The 22573-nt window shown below is 39.4% G+C and overlaps 1 protein-coding gene across 1 annotated transcript; it reads left to right on the top strand.

Moving 5' to 3' along the window:
* The first annotated feature begins 2821 nt into the window (after positions 1-2821).
* On the top strand, positions 2822-21969 carry prpf6 (PRP6 pre-mRNA processing factor 6 homolog (S. cerevisiae)). The gene is made up of 21 exons (XM_061980799.1): positions 2822-3037; positions 3361-3523; positions 4168-4286; positions 4385-4463; positions 4552-4728; positions 4955-5083; positions 5220-5314; positions 5393-5549; positions 14344-14506; positions 15048-15166; positions 15271-15489; positions 15791-15913; positions 16006-16127; positions 16219-16357; positions 16615-16734; positions 17416-17592; positions 17690-17823; positions 20443-20534; positions 20615-20729; positions 20816-20942; positions 21218-21969. Exons 1-21 carry the CDS (start codon positions 2850-2852, stop codon positions 21368-21370), a joined length of 2910 nt encoding a protein of 969 aa, XP_061836783.1. The 5' UTR covers positions 2822-2849; the 3' UTR covers positions 21371-21969.
* Positions 21970-22573: the final 604 nt, after the last annotated feature.

Raw genomic sequence — 22573 nt, 5'->3', positions numbered from 1 at the left:
CAGGCTAACAATATGAACTAAACAACAAAAAACACAATAAACATAAAAAATATCAAAAAAATGATACTATGGCATCACTGATCTGATACTGATGCAACCTTTAGTATCGATATATGGCTTTTTAGAGTAATCTGCCCATCCCTAGAATAAAACAAAGCAGTCATTTCAAGCAAAGTTGATGTAGCCTATCATATTCATCACCCACATTGTACACCATTTACATGAGTTGTAACACAATGACACAAAGGAAGTTTGAGTTTGAAAACGTTGGAGTAAACGGATGATGTAAAAAAACAAGCACGGTATTCAGAAGAAAATGTCCTTATATCGACTTCTTAAACATTTTATTGAGGACCAATGAATCGTCTTTGATAACGGTCTTAAGTGCATATTTATTCAGTGTGAATAATTTTACTTGTGGTACACAGTGTCATTACATAAAGGGACTGATGTAGGAACATCCAAATAGCCCCTGCTAAACAACGTGTGCAAATTATATAATTACGTGTAGTATTAGTGGGTGTGTTGCAAACTTGCGAGTGATCAACTAGACTGCGTGTACAATTGAGAACAAGTGTAAAAGTGGTGCAGACCGCCCTATTTGAATGAGGATTTCTGCTAGTATTGCACAGGCTGTGGCTATAGAAACAATAATTTCCCTCCACATTCATGTTATCATATGATCCAACATGGGGGGTTTTGCAATATTGTTGAACAAACAACACACATCTATAATCTATGACAACTTTTCTGCAATATAGAATTGCAATCTATTCAACAGAAACTATTTTTAGTACCACCGACGGTGCGCTCTTTCCGGAAGGTGCACAGAATTACAGCACAGTCATGCATCTGGAATGATCCACCCGCAAGAAAATGCATGTTGCAAGACATTTTTTCATATAGAAAACAATGTTAATAGTATTTCACAATGAACGCATTAAAAAAAAAAAAAAACCCTAGCAGACACCAGAACCTATCAGACCCTTAAATCTTCCAGCAACTATAAAATTATATTGCTGAATAGACAAAATGTCTATTGTTTATTATTTATGACAGTTCAAATATATTGACGTTCAAACAAAGGATGACGTTTTGTCTGTTTAGCTGTCTTTGCAGTGAGACTTCACACTTTCTCACAGCCCTATGTGTAACTGTGGCAGTTTGCGCATACATTTCAGTTGTAATATATACAGACGCAAAATAGCGCCCACATAGCAGTTTTAGTCCTAATAAATCACATTGCGTGTGCTGAGTGATTATAGTTCTCCTCATAGTATCGTGGGCTTTCTAATAATCATTATATATTCTGCATATTTATAAAGACAGACACACTAAATGGATTGTGCTCCTTATTTTGCTCACTTAAGAGACGCAATCCTCTGCACACTATCTTAGTAAATCAGCTTTACATGCACTATCACGTTTGCAAGTGCTTTATTACAAGCACACCTTTAGTAGCTCAGGCAAATGTAGGGAAAATACAGAGAAATATATGGTTGTCCACTTTGACACTATTATAGCTAATCACTCCTGGGAAGACTTTGTAAAATATTTTTTGGGGGATTTCTGTCCATACTTCCCGAAGAGCATTTCTGATGTCAGATGTCACTGACACTGTTAGAGGAGATGTATTAATTACTAAACAGCAGTTGCAAATATGTCTATCCATCCATCCATCCATTTTCTACCGCTTATTCCCTTCGGGGTCGCGGGGGGTCCTGGAGCCTATCTCAGCTACAATCGGGTGGAAGGCGGTGTACACCCTGGAAAAGTCGCCACCTCATCGCATGGCCAACACAGATAGACAGACAACATTCACACTCAGATTCACACACTAGGGCCAATTTAGTGTTGTCAATCAACCTATCCCCAGATGCATGTCTTTGGAGGTGGGAGGAAGCCGGAGTACCCGGAGGGAACCCACGCAGTCACGGGGAGAACATGCAAACTCCACACAGAAAGATCCCGAGGCCGGGATTGAACTCACGACTACTCAGGACCTTCGTATTGTGAGGCAGACGCACTAACCCCTCTTCCACCGTGCTGCCCAAATATGTCTATATGACTTTAAAATTATTTGCGCAGTGGAAGAGTGGCCGTGCGCAACCCGAGGGTCCCTGGTTCAATCCCCACCTAGTACCAACCTCGTCATGTCCGTTGTGTCCTGAGCAAGACACTTCACCCTTGCTCCTGATGGGTGCTGGTTAGCGCCTTGCATGGCAGCTCCCTCCACCAGTGTGTGAATGTGTGTGTGAATGGGTAAATGTGGAAGTAGTGTCAAAGCGCTTTGAGTACCTTGAAGGTAGAAAAGCGCTATACAAGTACAACCCATTTATCATTTATCATTTAAAATACATATTGCACATACAACAAAATAATGAGACTTTTATGGTCTACTTCACTACTGAATGCTGCATATCCATTTTAAATGTGCAATCATATTACAGCGAACATTTTAAATAATTAAAAACAGTTTCAGACAAAGTTAGGCTTACATTAGGGGGAAAACCTGCTCAAAGACTTATTAGTGAAGTAATTTATTATTGACCAAGTAGCGCCCTTGTGTGGTCGTATGTTTTATTACAGCCGTTTGAGGCACACCTAAGGGCGAATTAGTACCAATTGCTGAATCATTATCTCAGTAAACGAATTCTTATAACATTAAAAGTTTATTCTTTATAAATTCACCAACTGACTGACTGTCATTGACGAGTACCCTTGTGTAAGAAATTGTAAAAATAAAGCAGTTACCCGCCTGCCCAATGGGGGACTCTGTTATAAAATCTAATAACCGGAAGGGCTCGTGTTGTTTATCCGGTCGATCCGTAGTTGAATGTGGAGTAACGATGTCTGCCAATGTGGCTAAACAAACGTCTAAAACTGCCTCCAAACCCAATACTGGAGGCGCCGCGCCAGCCGGGATAGGCGGTGGACCGCCAGTAATCCCTTTAGCATCTCCACTTATGGGGAAAAAAAAGAAACCGTTCCTCGGCATGCCCGCTCCGCTGGGCTATGTCCCTGGGTTAGGCAGGGGGTAAGCTAATCTTTTTAGCTAGCTCACTAACGATAAACCTTGTGTATGTATGTTTACTAACACCGTATTTCAGTGGAATAAATGACAAGTTTACATATTGTGATATGTATATTTTAACTGTTTCATCCTCATTGTATATACTCGTTTTTTTGTTTTTTTTTTCGAATACCACGTTTCTCCATTAGCAACTCGTGAAACTCTTGAGTACGATTGAAATAATATTTTATTTTGTAAATATTATATTTACATGTATTTAAACGGAAGAAATGGATACATAACGTAGGTTGTTTTTGTAAAAATGTGCAATCATTGTTTTACTGCAGTGCTACTGGTTTCACAACCCGATCCGATATTGGTCCTGCTCGAGATGCGAATGACCCAGTGGATGACCGACATGCGCCTCCAGGGAAGAGAACGGTTGGGGACCAAATGAAAAAGAACCAGGAGGAGGACGAGGAAGATCTGAATGACACCAATTACGATGAGGTGAGCATTCTAAATCTGTCAAATATGACTATTTTTTATCATCATTCTGTCTCTCTCACTGGTGTCATGGTTTGGTAGTTTGTCCTTGAGAAACAAGTCTGCACTAAATCAAATTGTAAAGTGGGCTAGTAAGCTTATAGGTGAGCCGCAACTCAACCTATCTGACATCCATGCCATACAGCTGCAGTGCAAGGCACGCTCTATTATTCACCACTGCACCCATCATCCTCTAGGCAGTGAATTCCAGCTCCTTCGCTCTGGTCGGCTGTTCATTTTTCCTCTTTGTAGGACTAAACGATATAAGAATACTTTTGTACCTGCTGCCATCACATGCTTAAATAAGGCTATCACGTTGTGATTAGAATGTTTTATTTATTTATTATGCAATAGCACTTTAATCACAATGTTTTTATTGGTCTATAAGGTATTATATTTTATTGTTCTACAGCGTGCCTGTATACTGGTGATCGTTTGTGGATTTTTAAATGTTTTTTTGTGTTTTATATGATTTGTGTTTGCTTGCTCCATTATGTCCTGACACTGAATTACAAATGTCTGCAAAAATATTTTACCTCCGGGTACCATTACAGAAACCTTGAACCTTGAAATCATTGTGAGATCAAATTCCACTCATTATCTTCTAGTTCAATGGATATGCAGGGAGCTTATTCTCCAGTGGACCCTATGAGAAAGATGACGAAGAAGCAGATGCTATATATGCATCTCTGGATAAAAGGATGGATGAACGACGTAAAGATAGAAGGTAGGTTGAAAGCCCATCTATGAGAAATGTAACTATTGTTTAGCTGTCATGATCCAAAGCTGGCAGTGTAAGATTATATCCAACCTATGTGTTTTAAGGGAGCTGAGAGAAAAAGAAGAAATTGAGAAATACCGTATGGAGCGACCGAAAATTCAGCAACAGTTTTCAGATCTAAAGGTACATATACTGCTTTTGTCATAATGTCTTTTAGCTATTTCAAACCAGTACACGTCATTGCCCAAATTGTTTGATCTTCTCCACGCAGAGAAAACTGTCAGAGGTCTCAGAAGAGGAGTGGCTTAGCATTCCTGAGGTGGGAGATGCCAGGAATAAGCGCCAGAGGAACCCACGCCATGAAAAACTTACTCCTGTTCCAGACAGCTTTTTCTCCAAACACCTTCAAACTGGAGACAACCACACTTCTGTGGACCCTCTGAAGGGGGTCAGTATAGGTGCAAATACATGATCTAACTGTTCACAGGCTGTTCTCACCACCATCAGCACATCTTGGAATGTCACTGTGAATAAAAATTGGGTTGAAAGGACAAAAACTACGTTTAATGACAAAGCATCTTGAGTAGGATAATTAATGTGTGTTCATTTTCAGTGTATTGTTTAGTATTGTCATTTAGGAAAGTGCCTCTCAACTGTTATGGTATCCTCTCCAGCTTGGTGGACTTAATACACCTTACCCAGGAAACATGACGCCGGGCCTAATGACGCCAGGCACTGGAGACCTGGACATGAGGAAAATTGGTCAGGCCAGAAACACACTCATGGATATGAGACTCAGTCAGGTAATTATTGCAACATCTTCTGGCAATTGCGATGTTACAACCTAATTCGATGTTCGTAAGTAGCTGAGGTCAGCATTTTATTCAAAGTTATTGAAATGTCTATTTCTCAAGTGTCCACCTTTTTTTCTACCATCAGGTGTCTGACTCTGTCAGCGGTCAAACAGTGGTAGATCCTAAGGGCTACCTTACAGACCTCAACTCTATGATCCCCACACATGGAGGAGATATCAGGTAGTAATGCCTAGCATTGCTGTATTTTGCATGTTTCATAAGACAAGTTCCTGAAAATCGGCTTTCTCTGTTGTACAGTGACATCAAAAAGGCCCGTCTGCTGCTGAAATCTGTGAGGGAAACAAACCCTCACCACCCACCTGCCTGGATTGCATCTGCAAGGCTGGAAGAAGTGACTGGAAAACTGCAAGTAGCCAGAAACCTCATCATGAAAGGCACAGAGATGTGTCCAAAGGTAAAAAACATATAACAAAAACACTTTCTAGCTTCTTTTGGCTGAAAAACAGGTGGTTTATTCAGGGTATCCGCCTGGTCTTAAAAAGTCTTAAATCCAACAATTTTTAAATTTAAGGCCTTAAAATGTCTAAAATGATCCTAAAAACTTAACAAAAGCCCAGAGCAAAGCCAAATTACTTGCATAAGATGGGTAAGGGCAAGTCCAAAGATGATTGGTTCCAGAACCATCAAGTTAATGCATGCTTGAAACTGGTGGATGGAAACTTACAAAGTGGTTAGGACTCGAATGTGGAGCCATCGAGGAGGGAAGCATTTGTAAACATTGCGGTGAACGTGAATGGAATGATGATGTAAAAGTCAAAAATCCGGGATAAGTCTGTGTCAAAAGCTGCTGAAACGCCACAAACACTTGCACAACTATACAAGGATCAACTTAAACCGCCTAAAGGAGTGTTATGTGGGTAAAGTGGCGCCAATTGTCAAAGAAGATCAATACGAGATGTTTACTATTGAAATCATACTATTACATACAGTCAGTACACGCTAATTTATCTGTGGTAGTAGTGTACTCACAGCAGTAAATTTATTAAAATATTTTCAGGGCAGCGTCTCATGCCTAATCTTTTCTCCCAACTTTATACAGCAACTGACATTAAAAGCTATAAAGGTTGTCTGTTTAGTCAAGTGCTTACACTCAGTTTATGGTGGGGTGAGAAAAACAAGGGAGATTTGCAAATGTCATCTTGACATGCGTGAATAAAAACTAGTCCTCGTTTATTAGCAATATGTTTTCAAAAAAGTCATAAAAACAGGTACACATGTATTCATACATACCAGATACAAAATGAGGTGAGCAAATTCTAATATTATTCACATTATTCACATTATTCACATTCAAATTCTGTTTAAGGCTGGAAAGCATTAATTGCCTTCTTTCTTTTTAGACAATCACTATGTCTGCACTCTCTCTTTTTTCAACTTTGTGCAGATACAGTGGTAGTACTGTAGATGTTTTTATCTGTTTGCCCAATTCTGACAGCCGCAAGAACACTGCAAAAGTTAACCGTTTAGCTTTAGCAAATATGCTAACAGTCTCTTTCACAGACAATATATTGGTGTGCTTTCCTCTACCAATGCTGATGTTCTGGTTGTTGTGACATAAAAACACTTGATATGAAGCACACTGCACGTTTTGCAAGAAAACAGTTCTATGGCAAATCTGAAAAATGTTATGATGTTTGCTAATATATTTTTTAATTAGTCTACATAGACAGTCTTCTGGTGTATTTAATTAGTTCAGGGGTTGCAACCCAAAATGTTGAAAAAGCCATATTAGACCAAAAATACAAAAAATCTGTCTGGAGCAGCAAAAAAATAAAAGGCTTTGTTTGTATAAGTGTTATAATGAAGGCAACACATGATGCAAGTGTCTATATTAGCTATATTAGCCTACTATCAAAATGACAATCTGTTGCAGGCTGACGCAAATCTTTGTTGACAGAAATGTTGAAATGTAGTTTTTATTTTACACATTTTTACAACCTTGGAAAAACAGAGGTTTCTGAGAGGGTGAGATAACTCCTGGAAATTACTGGCTTAGAATGGCCAAAGATATAGAAGTGTGTGTCCAAGTTAAAGGACACACACTGTCTTCTTCTAACGATTTATTACAATCTTTGCAAGCTCGGTAACGTTTGCAGTGGTCTATAACGGCACACATACAACTATTCGAAATGCAGCCAATATTACATGTCATGAGACATACAAATTAGGGCTGTCAAACAATTAAAATATTTATCGCAATTACATTTTTGTTCATAGTTAACTCAAATATAATCGTGATTAATTACAGATAGGTATAATTTTTCATCATTAATAAGTGTACCTAAACAGTTAATTTACATGGGGAGAGGGCCATCCCAGCTGTAATCTTTGCCAGTGTCATCTTAAATTGTGAAGATCGCTGTCTGCGGGTATTATCAAAATATGCCTCCGCTCCAGACAACCCCGTGCGTATGGCTTAGTATGTCATCACAACATCGGTTTCGGGAGCACTGTTCCGGTGATTAAAGAACGTATTTTTCCGACCAAATTTTCGGTGCATCATTAGTCAATAGTTCGCAAATAATAAACTACATATAGTCATTCATACCGTAACTACCGGCTGGTGTTGTTGTGTATGTTAGTGTGGCCATTTTTTCCCCATGGTCTGTGAACACACTGTCAGCGGAGAATGAACAAGTGTTGTGTGTCTAAAAGTGAAGCACGGAGGCAGACGTGTGTGCATGGAAAGAGAAAACCTAAATGTAGTTAAACCGTATGCATAGTGTAGCGCTTTTATTTTGAACCCAGAAAAGTGTGTGATTATTTTGAGAAAGTGTCTTGACATGTTTTAATGTCGGATCAACTGTTTGCAACAAAAAAGTTTCCTTTCGACATCACCGTCTTTCGTTTCTGTTGAGCTTTTATGTCATCTTACTTACTAAATCAGTCACAGCTCTAGAGCTGCGGGTTGCCGACCCCCAAGTTAGTTTAACCATTTTGTTTTCCAATGTGAAAGAGCAGGGAAGGAATTCATATACTTACAATTCCTTCTGGCTCCTCTGATTTTCCTTGATGTCATTGTACTTTTTTGTCCGTATGGATGTGAAATGGTCTTAAATTATTTTCAGTATGGTCTTAAAAAACTCTTAAATTTGACTTGTTGAAACCTACAGAGACCCTGTTCATTGAGGTTTTTTTTGTTGAAGTAGGAAGTTGTAACAGTATTGAACCATTGCAGATGATTTCCGTGGCATTGGCCAGCTATTTCATTCAACAGGGTCCCACTGGTCATAAAAATGTCTTAAATCCACCTTTCATTTTTTATGTCCTTAAAAAGTCTCAGATAGTTAGAAATATAGGTTTGACATTTTCAAAATGTTGGTTATAAATTTGATATGGGACCGAGTGAGTGAAGTCTGTTTTCATGTATTATTTTTCAATAGCAATTTTATTAGCTGGTGCGTTACCACGCAAAATGTAAATAACTGCTGGCTGGGAACGGCTCAATATGACTTTCAAAGTACCCCTTAGCTCCCTGAGGATCCATTACCTGCCCAGTCAAATGCCTGATGCAAAAAACACTACAAAACAGTAATGCTAGGGCAGGGGTGGGCAATTAATTTTTTACCGGGGGCCGCATGAGCAACCCGAGCACTGCTGGAGGGCCACACCGACAATATTTCAATACAATTTTGCTCAAATTATTTTTTATATACCGTAAGATAAATAATAATAATAATGATATTTTCATTTAACCTAACTTATCTTTATACAAAAGCAGATGGCTTTTGATGGTTTTATTTTTAACACTTTCTTACTAACACTTCCTGATGTATATTACAATGCAAAAATTTAAATTTCTATCACTTTATCCTGCATCCTCTTTGTTGTGAACGTAGCACGCCTGTAAGGTGATTGGCGAAGAAGGAGGAAGCGTTGCTGTTGCGGAAATGAGGAGTGAGGATAGACGTGTGTGTGGAAAGAACGAGATAAGTTGAGCTGTGTTAGTATAGGGTGGTCAATAAAAGTTTAAAAAGAGCGTCCGACTTGGTGTGCACTTCTTCTGGACGCTACAATTGGTGTCAGAAGTGGGATGAAATGCCTCCCAGTTCGCCTTGCCATCAAACCTGGGAGTCTTCATTGAGGGCGGAATTCCCCCATGCCAAGCAGCTTGCACTGCACCTGTAGACGCTGCCTCTCTCCTTCCTCCCTCTCTCTCTCTCTTTGAGACGAGCTCCTCACGTCCAGGAATCACACAGACATCTGCAGTCGCTGCCGGCACCTTAAGTCCCCACTCAATGTCCTTCTCCTCCCGTTCAATCTTGACAAAGTCGCGAATAAACATCGTGGCACGTACCTCCCGATGACATAGCAGACTGAGCACACAAGCAGCGCAGTATGCTCACACAAGCAGCGGCAGTATGCACAAAGTTTTACTTCTGACACCAATTATAGCGTCCAGAAGAAGTGCACACCATGTCTGACGCTCATTTTAAACTTTTATTGAGCAACCTATACTAACACAGCTCAACTTATCTCGTTCCTTCCACACGCACGTCTATCCTCACTCCTCATTTCCGCAACTCAAGAACACAACATCAACTTCAGCAGGTCGTTACACTATATTCTTTAAACACAGCAACCTGTGTACCACAAATGAAGCACACGGCTTTACCTTTAATTTCTGTAAAGAAATACTTGGCAGTCCATGTCTTGTTGAAAACATGGCATTCGTCATCAACTTTTCTTTTTTTAGCGTCTCGGGGATAACCGGGCATCACTTGTCGCTGTGCACCTTCACTCACAGGTTACACAGGTTACACACGGACATACGCCCATAAATAACACTTTTCAAAATAAAAGCAGCACAGTTGTATTGCACGCACGACATAGATGTTTTTTTACATTTATTTTGTAATTTGTGATTGCCGCTGTTCACACTCACTCACAATTGCACACGAGCATACATCCACACGGAAGTAATACAAATAACGCTTTTCAAAACAAAAGCAGCACCGTTGTATTGCACACTCGAGATAGATACTTTTTTAAATTTATTTTGTAATTCATGATTGGCCTCACGCGGGCCGGACAGGGACGTACAAAGGGCCGGATGTGGCCCGCGGGCCGCAGAATGCCCAGGTCTGTGCTAGGGGATTCACAACATGACCTTTAGGGGCCGCAATTCTTCAAGAACTGGAAGGTTACTGGTAGAGTTGTGGCTGTTTTAGATTGAAAAAAGATGCATAGTGTTGCCAAGTCCGTTATTATGTACTTTGGGCTTGTTTTTTTCCCCCAAAGTTGCATGCACATCTTTTGAGCTTGAGGGGTTGTTTTTTAACTGTAATAATTTCCACCAGAGCTGTGGCAGTGTCCCCCACATTGACTTTGCAGGCCCTGGAAAACATGATGCTCTTGGTAAATGGTAAATGGGTTGTACTTGTATAGCGCTTTTCTACCTTTTTTAAGGAACTCAAAGCGCTTTGACACTATTTCCACATTCACACACTGATGGCGGGAGCTGCCATGCAAGGCACTAACCAGGACCCATCAGGAGCAAGGGTGAAGTGTCTTGCTCAAGGACACAACAGACGTGACTAGGATGGTAGAAGGTGGGGATTGAACCAGTAACCCTCAGATTGCTGGCACGGCCACTCTCCCAACCTTGCCACGCCGATGGTAGCCATCATTGCACAAAGCAAATGGCCTGAGGTAGCAAAAATGAGATTGACCATTGCAGGGAAGACCATTAAGAAAGTTTGGATAGGTGTTTGCTCAGTTTGTATCTCCTGTCCAACTGGTGTCAGATAATGGCCCCCAGTTTGTGTCTCTGGAGATTGTTTTTTTCCTGCATACTAATGGCGTGCAACATATCACATCAGCCCCTTTTCAACCAGCCACAAATGGTCTAGCCGAAAGATTGGTGCAGACCCTCAAACAAGCTCTCAAAAGCATCCCAAGGACAAGGGACTCTACACCAAAGACTGCATAATTTCTTGATGACCTACAGACATCGAAGCAAAATATCCTGTAAAACTGCCAGAGCCAAAATACTTGTCCTCTTCCTTCTTAATCTTCTATGCGCAATAATTTGGTTCAGAAAATGTTGACTATGATTGCACAACATCTTTCAAATTGCTACAAATGTGCCAGTACTGAGACCAGCGACAGTTGAAGTCATGGTTACTTCTGTAGACACTGTAGTGTGTGCGACGTCATCACGTCCTGTTCGCATACAGGTCAGGTTGCATTCAAATTACAAATTGATATTTTTTTGTAAGGTGAACGGCCACATAAAAAGATCAGATTTGACAAAAAATCTGCATTGGACATCCAACCCTGCAGTGTGAACGTAGCCTACATGTGTTAAAGCCAGTGTTGGGTTAGTGACTGAAAACCAGTAACTATTTACAGTTACTAGTTACTTAATTTCAAAAGTAACTTAGTTACTAACTCAGTTACTTACACCAAAAAGTAATGCGTTACTGTGAAAAGTAACTATTTAGTTACTCATATATTTTTTTAATTTTTTTTAAGGCCCCCTTTAATGCTCTTTTAGCCTTCATTTCAGTACTGTTATTGCACTGGAGAATAATACAATATGTTGATCAATTTGACATGCATTTGCATCACTGAACTCTGCTAAGCAATGTGGTCTACATACAACACACAAAGACAAAGATATGTTTCAAAGGGCCAATTTGTTTTAGGTCAGAACAAATTGACAAAACTATTTTAAATAGCTGCAACATAACATACATAAGTAACAAACAGCATAATAACAACATAAATGTAAACCAAAGAAGACACACACTACATACACAAAGCCTAACCAGGCGTTTTTTTCTCTCAGGAAATTCTGAAACAAAATCATGTCTGAAGCCCAGAACACTCTACGCATTTTCCCAGTTTTAGTTTAGAGATAAGGAAAGATTGGCCTGGCCCATTAGCATCCCTCTTTATGTTTGTGAACTTTATAGTCTATACATTTAGAGTGATGTGATAATCAAACACTCTATAAGTCTAGAATGAAAGAATGAATAACTTCAGTGCGCAGTGCCTCGTTAAAATCCAGCCGCTGTTGGAGGTGGAGGTGAAGTGTGTCTCTCTTTACTAGCTTCGTCGAAGCATGTTGTTTTTGTAGCTGTTTCAACAGATTTGAATTGCTAGGATAGGATCTTTGATCCAAGACACAACTTACATTAAACTAAACTGTTCTTTTCTTTGTGGCCGACAAAAGAAAAGTATTGAGAATATCTCCATTCGACTTCTGGCTACGCCATGATGTAAACACAGACACGCCCCCACACACATACTCACGTACACGGCGCGCGCCTCTTTTCCGGTCGCCTCTTCTGCAGCGCTCCAATAAAACACACTCAGATCTTCTCAGTTTCTAGCCTGATTCTACATAAAAAAAATACCGTAAAATAACACAGTAACACATCATGTAGTAACAGTAACTGAGTTACTTTATTAAAAAAATTACGCGTTAGGTTACTATTTACCGCCGAAAGTAACGGCGTTACAGTAACGCGTTACAAAGTAACGCGTTAGTCCCAACACTGGTTAAAGCGACTGTCATTGCGCAGACTGCACAAGTCTCTTACACTGTCCAGACAGAGGACGTGATATGGCGCTTATGGCTTTCTCCACCCCTTTCTGGTTAGTGCGCCTGCCCAGTCGACTCAATACACCCCCAAACACACTCAAACCTTGCTGTTCCTTTGAAAGAGCCGTTCAAAAGACCGGCACATTTTATTAGGTACTTTTTTTTAAAGTAAACTGGAAGTTAATCCTTTCTATGATGGAAACAATCACTGGAAGCATAGTGTTGCCTTATCTTCATGCTTTGACGATGAGTCTCACAAGGCATATAAGGCATTTGCGACCCAATAAAAACCAATTTAAATCCATGCAGAAGCTGGATAACTTCCTGATTAAACAACATGTACAACAATATAAAAAATAATATACAATGTACATACAAATGTTAGTTAGACTAGATTAAACATAGGACATGTCTGTGCACTTTTCTTTGCTACAAAGCTAACTCTACCATCCAATATACAGAATTTATTCCAGGATAGAGTGGCTCCCCATAGTTACAGTCTAAGAGGAAACAACAAATGATATTTGCCTAAATTTAGAACAACTTTAAAATCAATGTGCATTTCAGTGCGTGGAGTCAGTCTGTGGAACAACTTAGGGGACGAGTTAAAAACGTGTTCTAACATGATTACATTTAAAACACTGTTTAAAAAAGAAGTTCTGAAGAAGTACGAGGAGGAAAGAGAGTGATGCCCCAGCACGGAGCGATGGGAGAGAGGTGTATAATCAGAGTGTTTGGGCCTGTGTGTGTGTGTGTGTGTGTGTGTGTGTGTGTGTGTGTGTGTGTGTGTGCGCGCGTGTGTGTTTTGTCTCGTCTTGTCTCATAGTAACAGTGGTACTATTGTATTGTTAGTGTACAGGAGCTTTTGCTTGTTTTTGTTTGTATAGTATTGTTCTTGTATTATATTGTTTATGTTAAATGTGGAATGAGTGAGAGGGGTTGGGATATTATAAGCATTTGCTTCATCCAACCCCTTTTCAAGCCTTGCATAAATGTCTCTGCCAAAATATATATATTAAAAAAATGTCTGTTGTTGTACTGTGCAGGTTTGAAATAAATACTTCAATTAAATTAAAAAAAAACATGGGTTTTATAGTCACAAAACACAGTGAGACAAATTAATTAGCTAAAAATAGCAGCTTCCCAACATGTCATCATACATCAATCATAGTTACCTCTGCCTGCAAATACATCTGTGGTTGGTTATTTAATACTTTATTTGCTTTGACCAATCAGTGCCTTAATTTCCTTCCTGGTATTTCTCTTCAATTATTTTTGTTGTATACTTTGGTGGTCCCATTTGCCTCTGGACACCATTTGGATGTTAAAAGGTCATTTCAGGTACAGATTGCAATTACAGTCCCAAAACACATGTATTTTGGTTTATCTAAGCAGTTTGTATGTCTAACAATTGATTAATGCACTCTGTTCCCTACATGTGTGCATTCGTAGTAACTTAAACATATTACATAAAACAGTTTTAGGATGTCATATTTGTATTAATCCCCAATTCATTTAGAGGTCTTAAAAGGGCCTTAAAAGTCATTAAATATGATGTTGCAAATACTCTGATTCAAGGGTTTTGATATCTCAGCTTGAGCTAAGGAAAATTGTTATTGTTCTCTCTGTCCATCAGAGTGAGGATGTGTGGCTTGAGGCAGCTAGGCTTCAGCCTGGTGACACAGCAAAAGCAGTGGTAGCTCAAGCTGTCCGGCACCTGCCGCAGTCAGTCCGGATCTACATCAGAGCTGCGGAACTGGAAACGGATGTCAGAGCAAAGAAAAGAGTCCTCAGGAAAGGTAAGGCTGAAGTTATTAGCTTGATTTGTTCTTCTTTGCATCCTTCAACAAATTGTAAAAAAGCAATTATTTCAATCTTAGTGTAAATTGCTGCTGTTGTGGCGATTACCAAATTTGATGATCTTTGTTCTATGTTTTGCTATACTTGCTCACACAAGAAAAAAAAAAGGTTAATTTTGGAAGATATGGTTATGGTTTCTTTTCAAGGCTTAGCACTAAGGTTAATATTTATTTCCAAGCAGCATATCTAACTGACACAGATAGATGTTCGTCTTCCGTTTGCTTTTTCCGCCTGTACATGTTCAGAGTCTTCTGCTCTGCTTGATTATACTCCAGTTTATTTAATGTACTTATTCATCTGTGTCCTTCACTTCCTTTTCCACACCAGCACGTCTTATACTTGTGAATTTGAGCAAGAAGTCAAAGAAGCCAGCTGCTTAATAAACATTGCATAATATAAATATATATATAATATAGTACATACATACATACATAGTAATACGTCTTAACATTTCTGCGATTGTTCTTGATGTTCACGCAGCCCTTGAGAATGTGTCCAAGTCAGTTCGTCTGTGGAAGACTGCTGTTGAGCTGGAGGAGCCAGAGGATGCCAGAATTATGCTGAGCAGAGCAGTGGAGTGTTGTCCTACAAGTGTAGAGGTAGCTTGAGAACACGTGCTATCATTTGTGTCTGCTATTGTGAAATATCACAGCGAGAATGAACATTGTGTAATTCCTCCCCACTGATATTGTCTATCATGTAGCTTTGGCTGGCTTTGGCACGACTGGAGACCTATGAGAATGCCCGTCGTGTCCTGAACAAAGCTCGAGAGAACATACCCACCGATCGGCACATCTGGATCACTGCTGCCAAATTAGAGGAAGCTAACGGCAACACACAGATGGTGGACAAGATCATTGAGAGAGCCATCACCTCGCTGCATGCTAATGGTGTGGAGATCAACAGAGAGCAGTGGATACAGGTGTGTATGGGTGCAGATGGGCATCTTGGGTTAGTCTCCGAATAATGACATTGGGGTGTCTGAGGCAGTCTTGCTAAATGTGAATTAGTGATACTGCATTGAACAGCATGTTTGTAGAGAAGGGGCAATCAAAATTAATGCCGCCCGTGACTCATAACAATTCTGATTTATGTCCTATTTTAGCTCATGCTAGCTAGCATCACGGTTGTACACAAGACAGCAGAGAAGCCAGAAAGATGTGATCACTTCTCCAATGTTGCTGAAATTAAATAAACTGGATGCTCGTCTTCTTTTCTTTCAGGATGGAGAAGAGTGTGACAAAGCTGGCAGTGTGGCCACCTGCCAGGCCATAATCAGAGCAGTCATTGGGATTGGCATTGAAGAGGAGGACCGCAAACACACTTGGATGGAGGATTCCGATAGTGTGCGTATATACGAATATAAGACATTCTCAGACCTTGACATCTGCATGGGTTGTATTATTTAGATGGTGAAAGCTTGTGTGTTGTGTTTCAGTGCGTGGCCCATGGAGCACTAGAGTGTGCCAGGGCTATCTATGCCCATGCTCTCCAGGTGTTTCCCAGTAAGAAAAGTGTGTGGCTTCGAGCTGCCTATTTTGAAAAGAACCATGGCACCAGGTAATAAACAGGTGTAAATATGACCATTAGTATTTGATAATCTGTTTTGTATCAGTTGCAATTAACATGATTTTCTGCCTGTGCCTATCAGGGAGTCTTTGGAGACCTTGCTCCAGAAAGCTGTAGCTCACTGTCCCAAAGCAGAGGTACTCTGGCTTATGGGAGCCAAATCCAAGTGGTTGGCTGAGGATGTACCTGCTGCTAGGAGTATCCTCGCTCTCGCTTTCCAGGTAATACACTTCTCTGACTTAGTACTTCCTTGTTCACCTAAAACTATGAAGCATGTCTAATGGTTGTGCAAGTTGGCAACATTTTCTCAGGTTGTATCTACAAATCATCCATTTAGAATATGATATCAAATGAAACAATAAATACATTTACTTAAAGATTTAAGTTTACAACCTTGTAATGATGGGTAACTGTAATTCATGTTCGTCTAACTTGCCTGATTGTTGCATACCGTAATTGAATTTACACCCTTCCACAGGCTAACCCAAACAGTGAAGAGATCTGGCTGGCTGCTGTCAAGTTGGAGTCTGAGAATAACGAGTATGAGAGAGCCCGGCGTCTGCTGGCCAAGGCCCGGAGCAGCGCCCCCACAGCCAGAGTAAGTGTTCCCCTCCCACTTTCCTCTTACAAACACAGTTTAAGTGCAAACCCTGTTTACTTCTCTGCACACACAAACTCTTATTATGTATATTTGAAAGTTCAAATAGGACAATTAGCAGGTAATATTTTCTACCGTGACTATGTGTACAAGTATAAATATTATATTTGCTAACATATTGTTGGCATAAACCAGCCCTGATATACTGTATCATCTCCACAAATAGTTTTAGTGTGAGCTGGGTAGTTTCCTCACTTTTGATTTTAGATGATCGAGCATGAAAACTATCTTTCTCAAGTTAAGACTTGCCTGAGTCAAAACTTCTCAAGTTGACAAATGCTGACAGCAGTGTAATTTAACAATAATTTTTACTGTAAGGTGATCTGACACTCCCTTTTAATTGTATGCTTACAGATGAGTAACTAAATCAAGCGAGTCTTCATTAATGATGGCATGCTGATTGGTCCATCAGCTGAGAAGTCATGTCGCATTAAAGAGGCACTGCTATGCTATGCTATCCACTTAGTGTCCAAAAAGTATTTGAAAGCTTGTAAGTTGTTAAGTAGAGTATAACAAAAATGTCTTTCAACAGTATACATTGTAAGCGCTGTGGAATTCTAAAAGTTTATGTGATGTATTGTAAATGTATTCAGATTGAAATGTGTGTTGTTATCCTTAAAGGTGTTCATGAAGTCAGTGAAGCTGGAGTGGGTGTTAGGGAACATTGAAGCTGCTCAGGACTTGTGCACAGAGGCCCTGAAACACTATGAAGACTTTCCTAAACTTTGGATGATGCGAGGCCAGATAGAGGAGCAATGTGACAACATGGATAAAGCCAGAGAGGCTTACAACCAAGGGGTGAGTTATATATACGTACTGTACTTGTATTGTACTTGTTAAAGTTGTTAAAATTTCATTCTCTAAAATAGTGCTGTTTTCTGTTATTCTACTGTAGTTAAAAAAGTGTCCACACTCAGTGTCCCTATGGCTGCTGACATCGCATCTTGAAGAGCGAGTAGGGCAATTGACTAGAGCCAGAGCCATCCTGGAAAAGGCCCGACTAAAAAACCCCCAGAGTCCAGAGTTGTGGTGAGGAGAAACATTTTTTGTTGTTGTTGATAAGTAACATTTTTCCCTGACAACGATCGAGACAATAACTAATAAAAACAAATGCATGTTGACAAAAACTATGACAAAATATAACTGACAGCTCGGTCAATGAATAACAACGAGACTAAAATGTTGACAGAAATTAAATCCAATTTCATCTTGTAGACGGCAGCAACAAGTTAGGAATATACAGATGCAATCATGGCTTTTAGGTGCGTGTGAGAGAAGGGGTGGGGGTAAATTATGAGGAGATCCAATCTAAACTAATGTCTTTGTGATGTAGGTCTGTTGGTGCTTCTGCCACAAAGTTACACTCTGATATATAGTATGTCTGTGCCTGGGAGAAACGGAAGCGTTGACTAGGTACACATTTCACGCTATGGGGAACAAGTCACTGTGTAAAACATGTGAGCGATTAACTCCACTAAAAACAGAACTAACTTGAAATGGCATCTGCACAATCATTATTTTGATATATTATTGCATTTTAACTGCTGTTTTTGTTGCTAAGAAAGAGAACATTGCATAATTGATTACGCGTTATATGCCGAGTCGATTTATTACAGCCAGGAGGTTATGTAATCGTTGCCATTGGTCTGTCTGTTTGTCTCTTTAAGTTTGCAAAATAGCTCAAAACGTTATGGGCAGATTTTCACTAAACTTTCAGGAAATGTCCGAAATGGGATAAGGAATAAGTGATTAGTTTTTGGGCAACAGTAACAGAATTCCAGATTAAAAATGGAGTACGACCAGACTGTGTTCGATCACCTAATTTATACACCGAAAGGATAGTCAGACAAGTCGAAAGGAGTGAATATAAGGGGAACCAACATCAATAATCTAAATTATGCTGATGATACAATTTTGATCCAAGAAAATATTTCAGACCTTCAAGATATAGTAACAGCAGTAAATGAGGAGGGAAAACCATATGGAATGGAAATAAACATCATGAAAACAAAAGGAATGGTAGTGAGCAGGGACGTTCCAGTACCAGATATGAACATTAATATAGAAGAGAAATCATGTCTATAAATGTTCTCATTCATCCAGGTCAGTGTCATCTCAGGGCATTCAATCGATCGCAACTGGACTGTTTGGTTTGTATTAGAAGTTTCGCCGCTCATTCGAGTAGGCTTCATCAGATTGTGCTCATAGAGTTAGATTGGTCAGATCTAAGTCTAGACTAGATTGAATGCCCCGAGAAGAACAGAAATCAATACAAGTTGACAGTGTAATATATCAGGGATGCATGACAACCAAAGATGGTAAATGTGACACTGAACAGAAGAATCAGAATTGCAAGATCAGTATTTGAAAACATGTCTAAAATCTTAACATCAAGAAACATTAACATCAGTTTAAGACAACGCCTAATGAAATTATACGAATGGTCAACACTATTTAATGGTGCAGAAACATGGACAAAAGCAACAATTAACAGGTTGGAGGCATTTGAAATCTGGATTTATAGAAGAGTGTTAAGAATTTCATAGAACACAAAATATATGAAGAGGTTCTAAATAAAATAAACATCATAAAACTGGGACTTGTCATTATTAAGACAGAAAAGTTAGCATACTTTGGTCATATTGCCAGAGGAAACAACCTTTAGAAACTGTTACTAGAGGGAATGTTAAATGGTAAACGTGGGAGAGGTACACCAACAACAACATGGACTGACAACATCAAAGACTGGACCCATCAGAAATATTATGAACGCATCCGAGAGGCTCAAGATCGCGAGAAGTGGAGCCTTCTGACTGTCGATCTGCTGAGAGCAGATAGCACATGATGATGATGATGATTTTGTTCAGTTCAGTTCAGTTTACTTATTTATATAGCACATTTAAAAACAATCTCTGCTGGTCTCTGCTGGAGCTGTTGTCCCTGCAACCCGATTCCGGATAAGCCGTTGATGATGGATAGATGGATTTAAAAACAACCCCAGTTGCCCAAAGTGATGTACAGACATAAGAAACAATTTGAAAAAATGTGCACGCAGTGTCACATTTACATTGTAACACAGAAGCATGAATACAATATAATAGTAAAATATACCTTAAAAGAAGTGCAAAGTTTAACTAGAGCATAAAAAAACTGTTTATAACCTCTTAAATATGTTTTTCAACATTATAAGAGCCCTCTAGACATGAAATAACACCCTTTATACTATTTTAATCAAATATAATATGCTGTCTGAGGCTGAGCCAATCAGTGTCCATGATACTGAGTGGCATGCTCTGATTGGTTTGGTCGCTTCTGGTGGCCAATACCACTGTAGTATTGATATTCTTAATTTATTTTGCAATTTTTATGTTTGAAAAAGCTTCATTTAGGCCAAGTTTTCTTTTTATGATTTTTTTTTTTATTGAGAAGCTTTGCAATAATTTTAAATGAAATAGGTTTTAAGGAAACTTTAAAAGATGCCTTATTTATATTTTAGTTGACTAGAATATTTTAGTTTACTCTTTGTGAACATTTTTAGACTAATACCATTTTTTTTAAATGACATCTGTCAAAATTAGCATTGGTTGTTAAGAAAATAACTGGAACACATATGACTGACATGTCACTCATATGTCTCCTGGTAACTAGGTTGGAATCTGTCAGATTGGAATTCCGAGCCGGACTGAAAAACATTTCAAACACGCTGATGGCAAAAGCTCTGCAGGAATGTCCTAATTCAGGTAAATGTGACAAAAGCAGAATAATGACCTTACATTTTAATTTCCAATTGAATTATGTTTCAAATACTGCTTTCCATAAGGTATCCTTTGGGCAGAGGCTGTGTTTTTGGAGGCCAGACCACAGAGGAAGACCAAGAGTGTGGATGCTTTGAAGAAGTGTGAACACGACCCACATGTGTTGCTCGCTGTGGCCAAGTATGACTGCATTCCTCTAGTGCATCTGTGTTCTGATTCATCATTGTCTTAACTTGATGTCTTCTAATGAAAATACATACACATAGGTTATTCTGGAGTGAGCGCAAGATCACCAAAGCCAGAGAGTGGTTCCTCCGCACAGTAAAGATAGAGCCTGACTTGGGAGATGCTTGGGCTCTCTTCTACAAGTTTGAACTGCAGCATGGAACAGAAGTACGTATTTTGCCTGAAATTGTGTAGCAAAGACTGGCTTTACCTGCTGACATCTGGAAGTGGTATTGAAGCCAGTAGGGCCTGTAGGTTTATTTGACTTGTCCTTGAATGCTCCTAGTGTGCATAACACCGTTCAAACGACTATTTCTTATCTATATTCCATGCTTGATAGATCGTCTGATAAATTAATACCTAGAGGGCAATAATGCCATGATTGATTTGTGTGTTGGTGTGCCATGACTTCGTACTTACTATCTGTTGTCTGTGCCATTAAGGAACAGCAGGAAGAAGTACGTAAGCGCTGTGAGAATGCTGAGCCCCGTCACGGCGAGTTGTGGTGCGCTGAGTCCAAACACGTTCTAAACTGGCAGAAGAAGACTACAGAAATTCTTGCACAAGTCGCGAGCAAGATTAAAAACACGTTCTGAGTTAGAGGAGCTGGGCTAAAAACCAGAGAATTCTTCAAAATGACCTACCGGTATATGGAAGGACATCATTATGGCCTCAAGCAGTTAATCTTCTCTGCGAGTATTCGTCTATTTGAAGCAGACCAGAACTTGAGCAGAATTATGTTTGATATAAATGTGGGGAGTTATGATTTTTATTTTGTGTGAAATAAATATCACACTGGTCAGGTGTGTTACAATTTTTAAGACAATGATTACTTTTTGCAACCACTACAGTGAAAGCAACCATAAATCTTTATTCATGCCGGCAGTTACTTTTTGATGTTGATGAATAAAACATGAATCTTTGTTATTGTTGTAAAATTGTATCTCCTGCAGCAGTGAAGCATCCTCACACCAACACACTTTTACAGTACAAATCAAATGGCGATATACTTAAACTAGAGGGAGAGAGAAATGTATATGTTCACCCCATTTTACAATTGTTTTAGTTGAACTTGGAAATTACATTTTATTTTGTTATTTGTGTTTTATCACAGTAGTGTAGTCTTGTTTTGGTATGTGCTTGAAATGTTCCCAAAACTTTTGCAAGCCTCCAATAAAGTTATTGTGCTCCCCTGCTTGGCTTTTGTATGTCATACAGAATATGTTGGAATACAAGAACCAAAGCCTACAAACTATACTAGAAATATACCTTTAACTTAAGACATAAGTCAGTGATATATTTTCCATCTCACCGCCCCTGGCCAACTTTAAGAACAAAGTGAAAGGACAAGACCTGTGATGATTGATTGCAGAGATAGTGGTTGACTTGACACGACCAAGCTTCGGTGAAGCCAAGAGGCATATATCCATGACGGGGAAGGGATATAGAGCTGCAGCAACTTTCGGAATGGGAAACGATGTTTGTGTAGAATAAAAGCTGCAGGAGCTACCGCTTTGCTCGCCTGAGGATCAACAGTAGATCATGATCAATGGTGAGTGTGTTTTTACTAATTACGCACCACACAAGTGTAGTATGTTTGTTTCATAATTTATAGAACCGAACTTTATTCCATTCAAAATTCTTGTCAACTATTTGTTGGTGCGCACTTTCAAAATGTTTCCCATTATTTTGATGACATCCGGTGTTGTGTGTATCGGCGGGGCGGGACAATTTACCACCACAGAAAAGTGTTGTTTTATGAGTCGACCTCTTTGTGGGTTCTCTAATGTTCAAAGTAC

This window comes from Nerophis lumbriciformis, linkage group LG01 (genome assembly GCF_033978685.3).
Source record: "Nerophis lumbriciformis linkage group LG01, RoL_Nlum_v2.1, whole genome shotgun sequence".
In the NCBI taxonomy this organism is placed as follows: domain Eukaryota; kingdom Metazoa; phylum Chordata; class Actinopteri; order Syngnathiformes; family Syngnathidae; genus Nerophis; species Nerophis lumbriciformis.
Note: the sequence above shows the minus strand (reverse complement) of the source record. Positions and strands in the feature narration are given on the sequence as shown.

Bases quoted from the DNA above. Each gene is read 5' to 3' on its own strand.
- prpf6 (XM_061980799.1), top strand. From the start codon at position 2,850: ATGTCTGCCAATGTGGCTAAACAAACGTCTAAAACTGCCTCCAAACCC. The intron at 5,084-5,219 runs GTAATTATTGCA...TTCTACCATCAG, and splicing joins TGGATATGAGACTCAGTCAG to GTGTCTGACTCTGTCAGCGG. The intron at 15,167-15,270 runs GTAGCTTGAGAA...TCTATCATGTAG, and splicing joins GTTGTCCTACAAGTGTAGAG to CTTTGGCTGGCTTTGGCACG.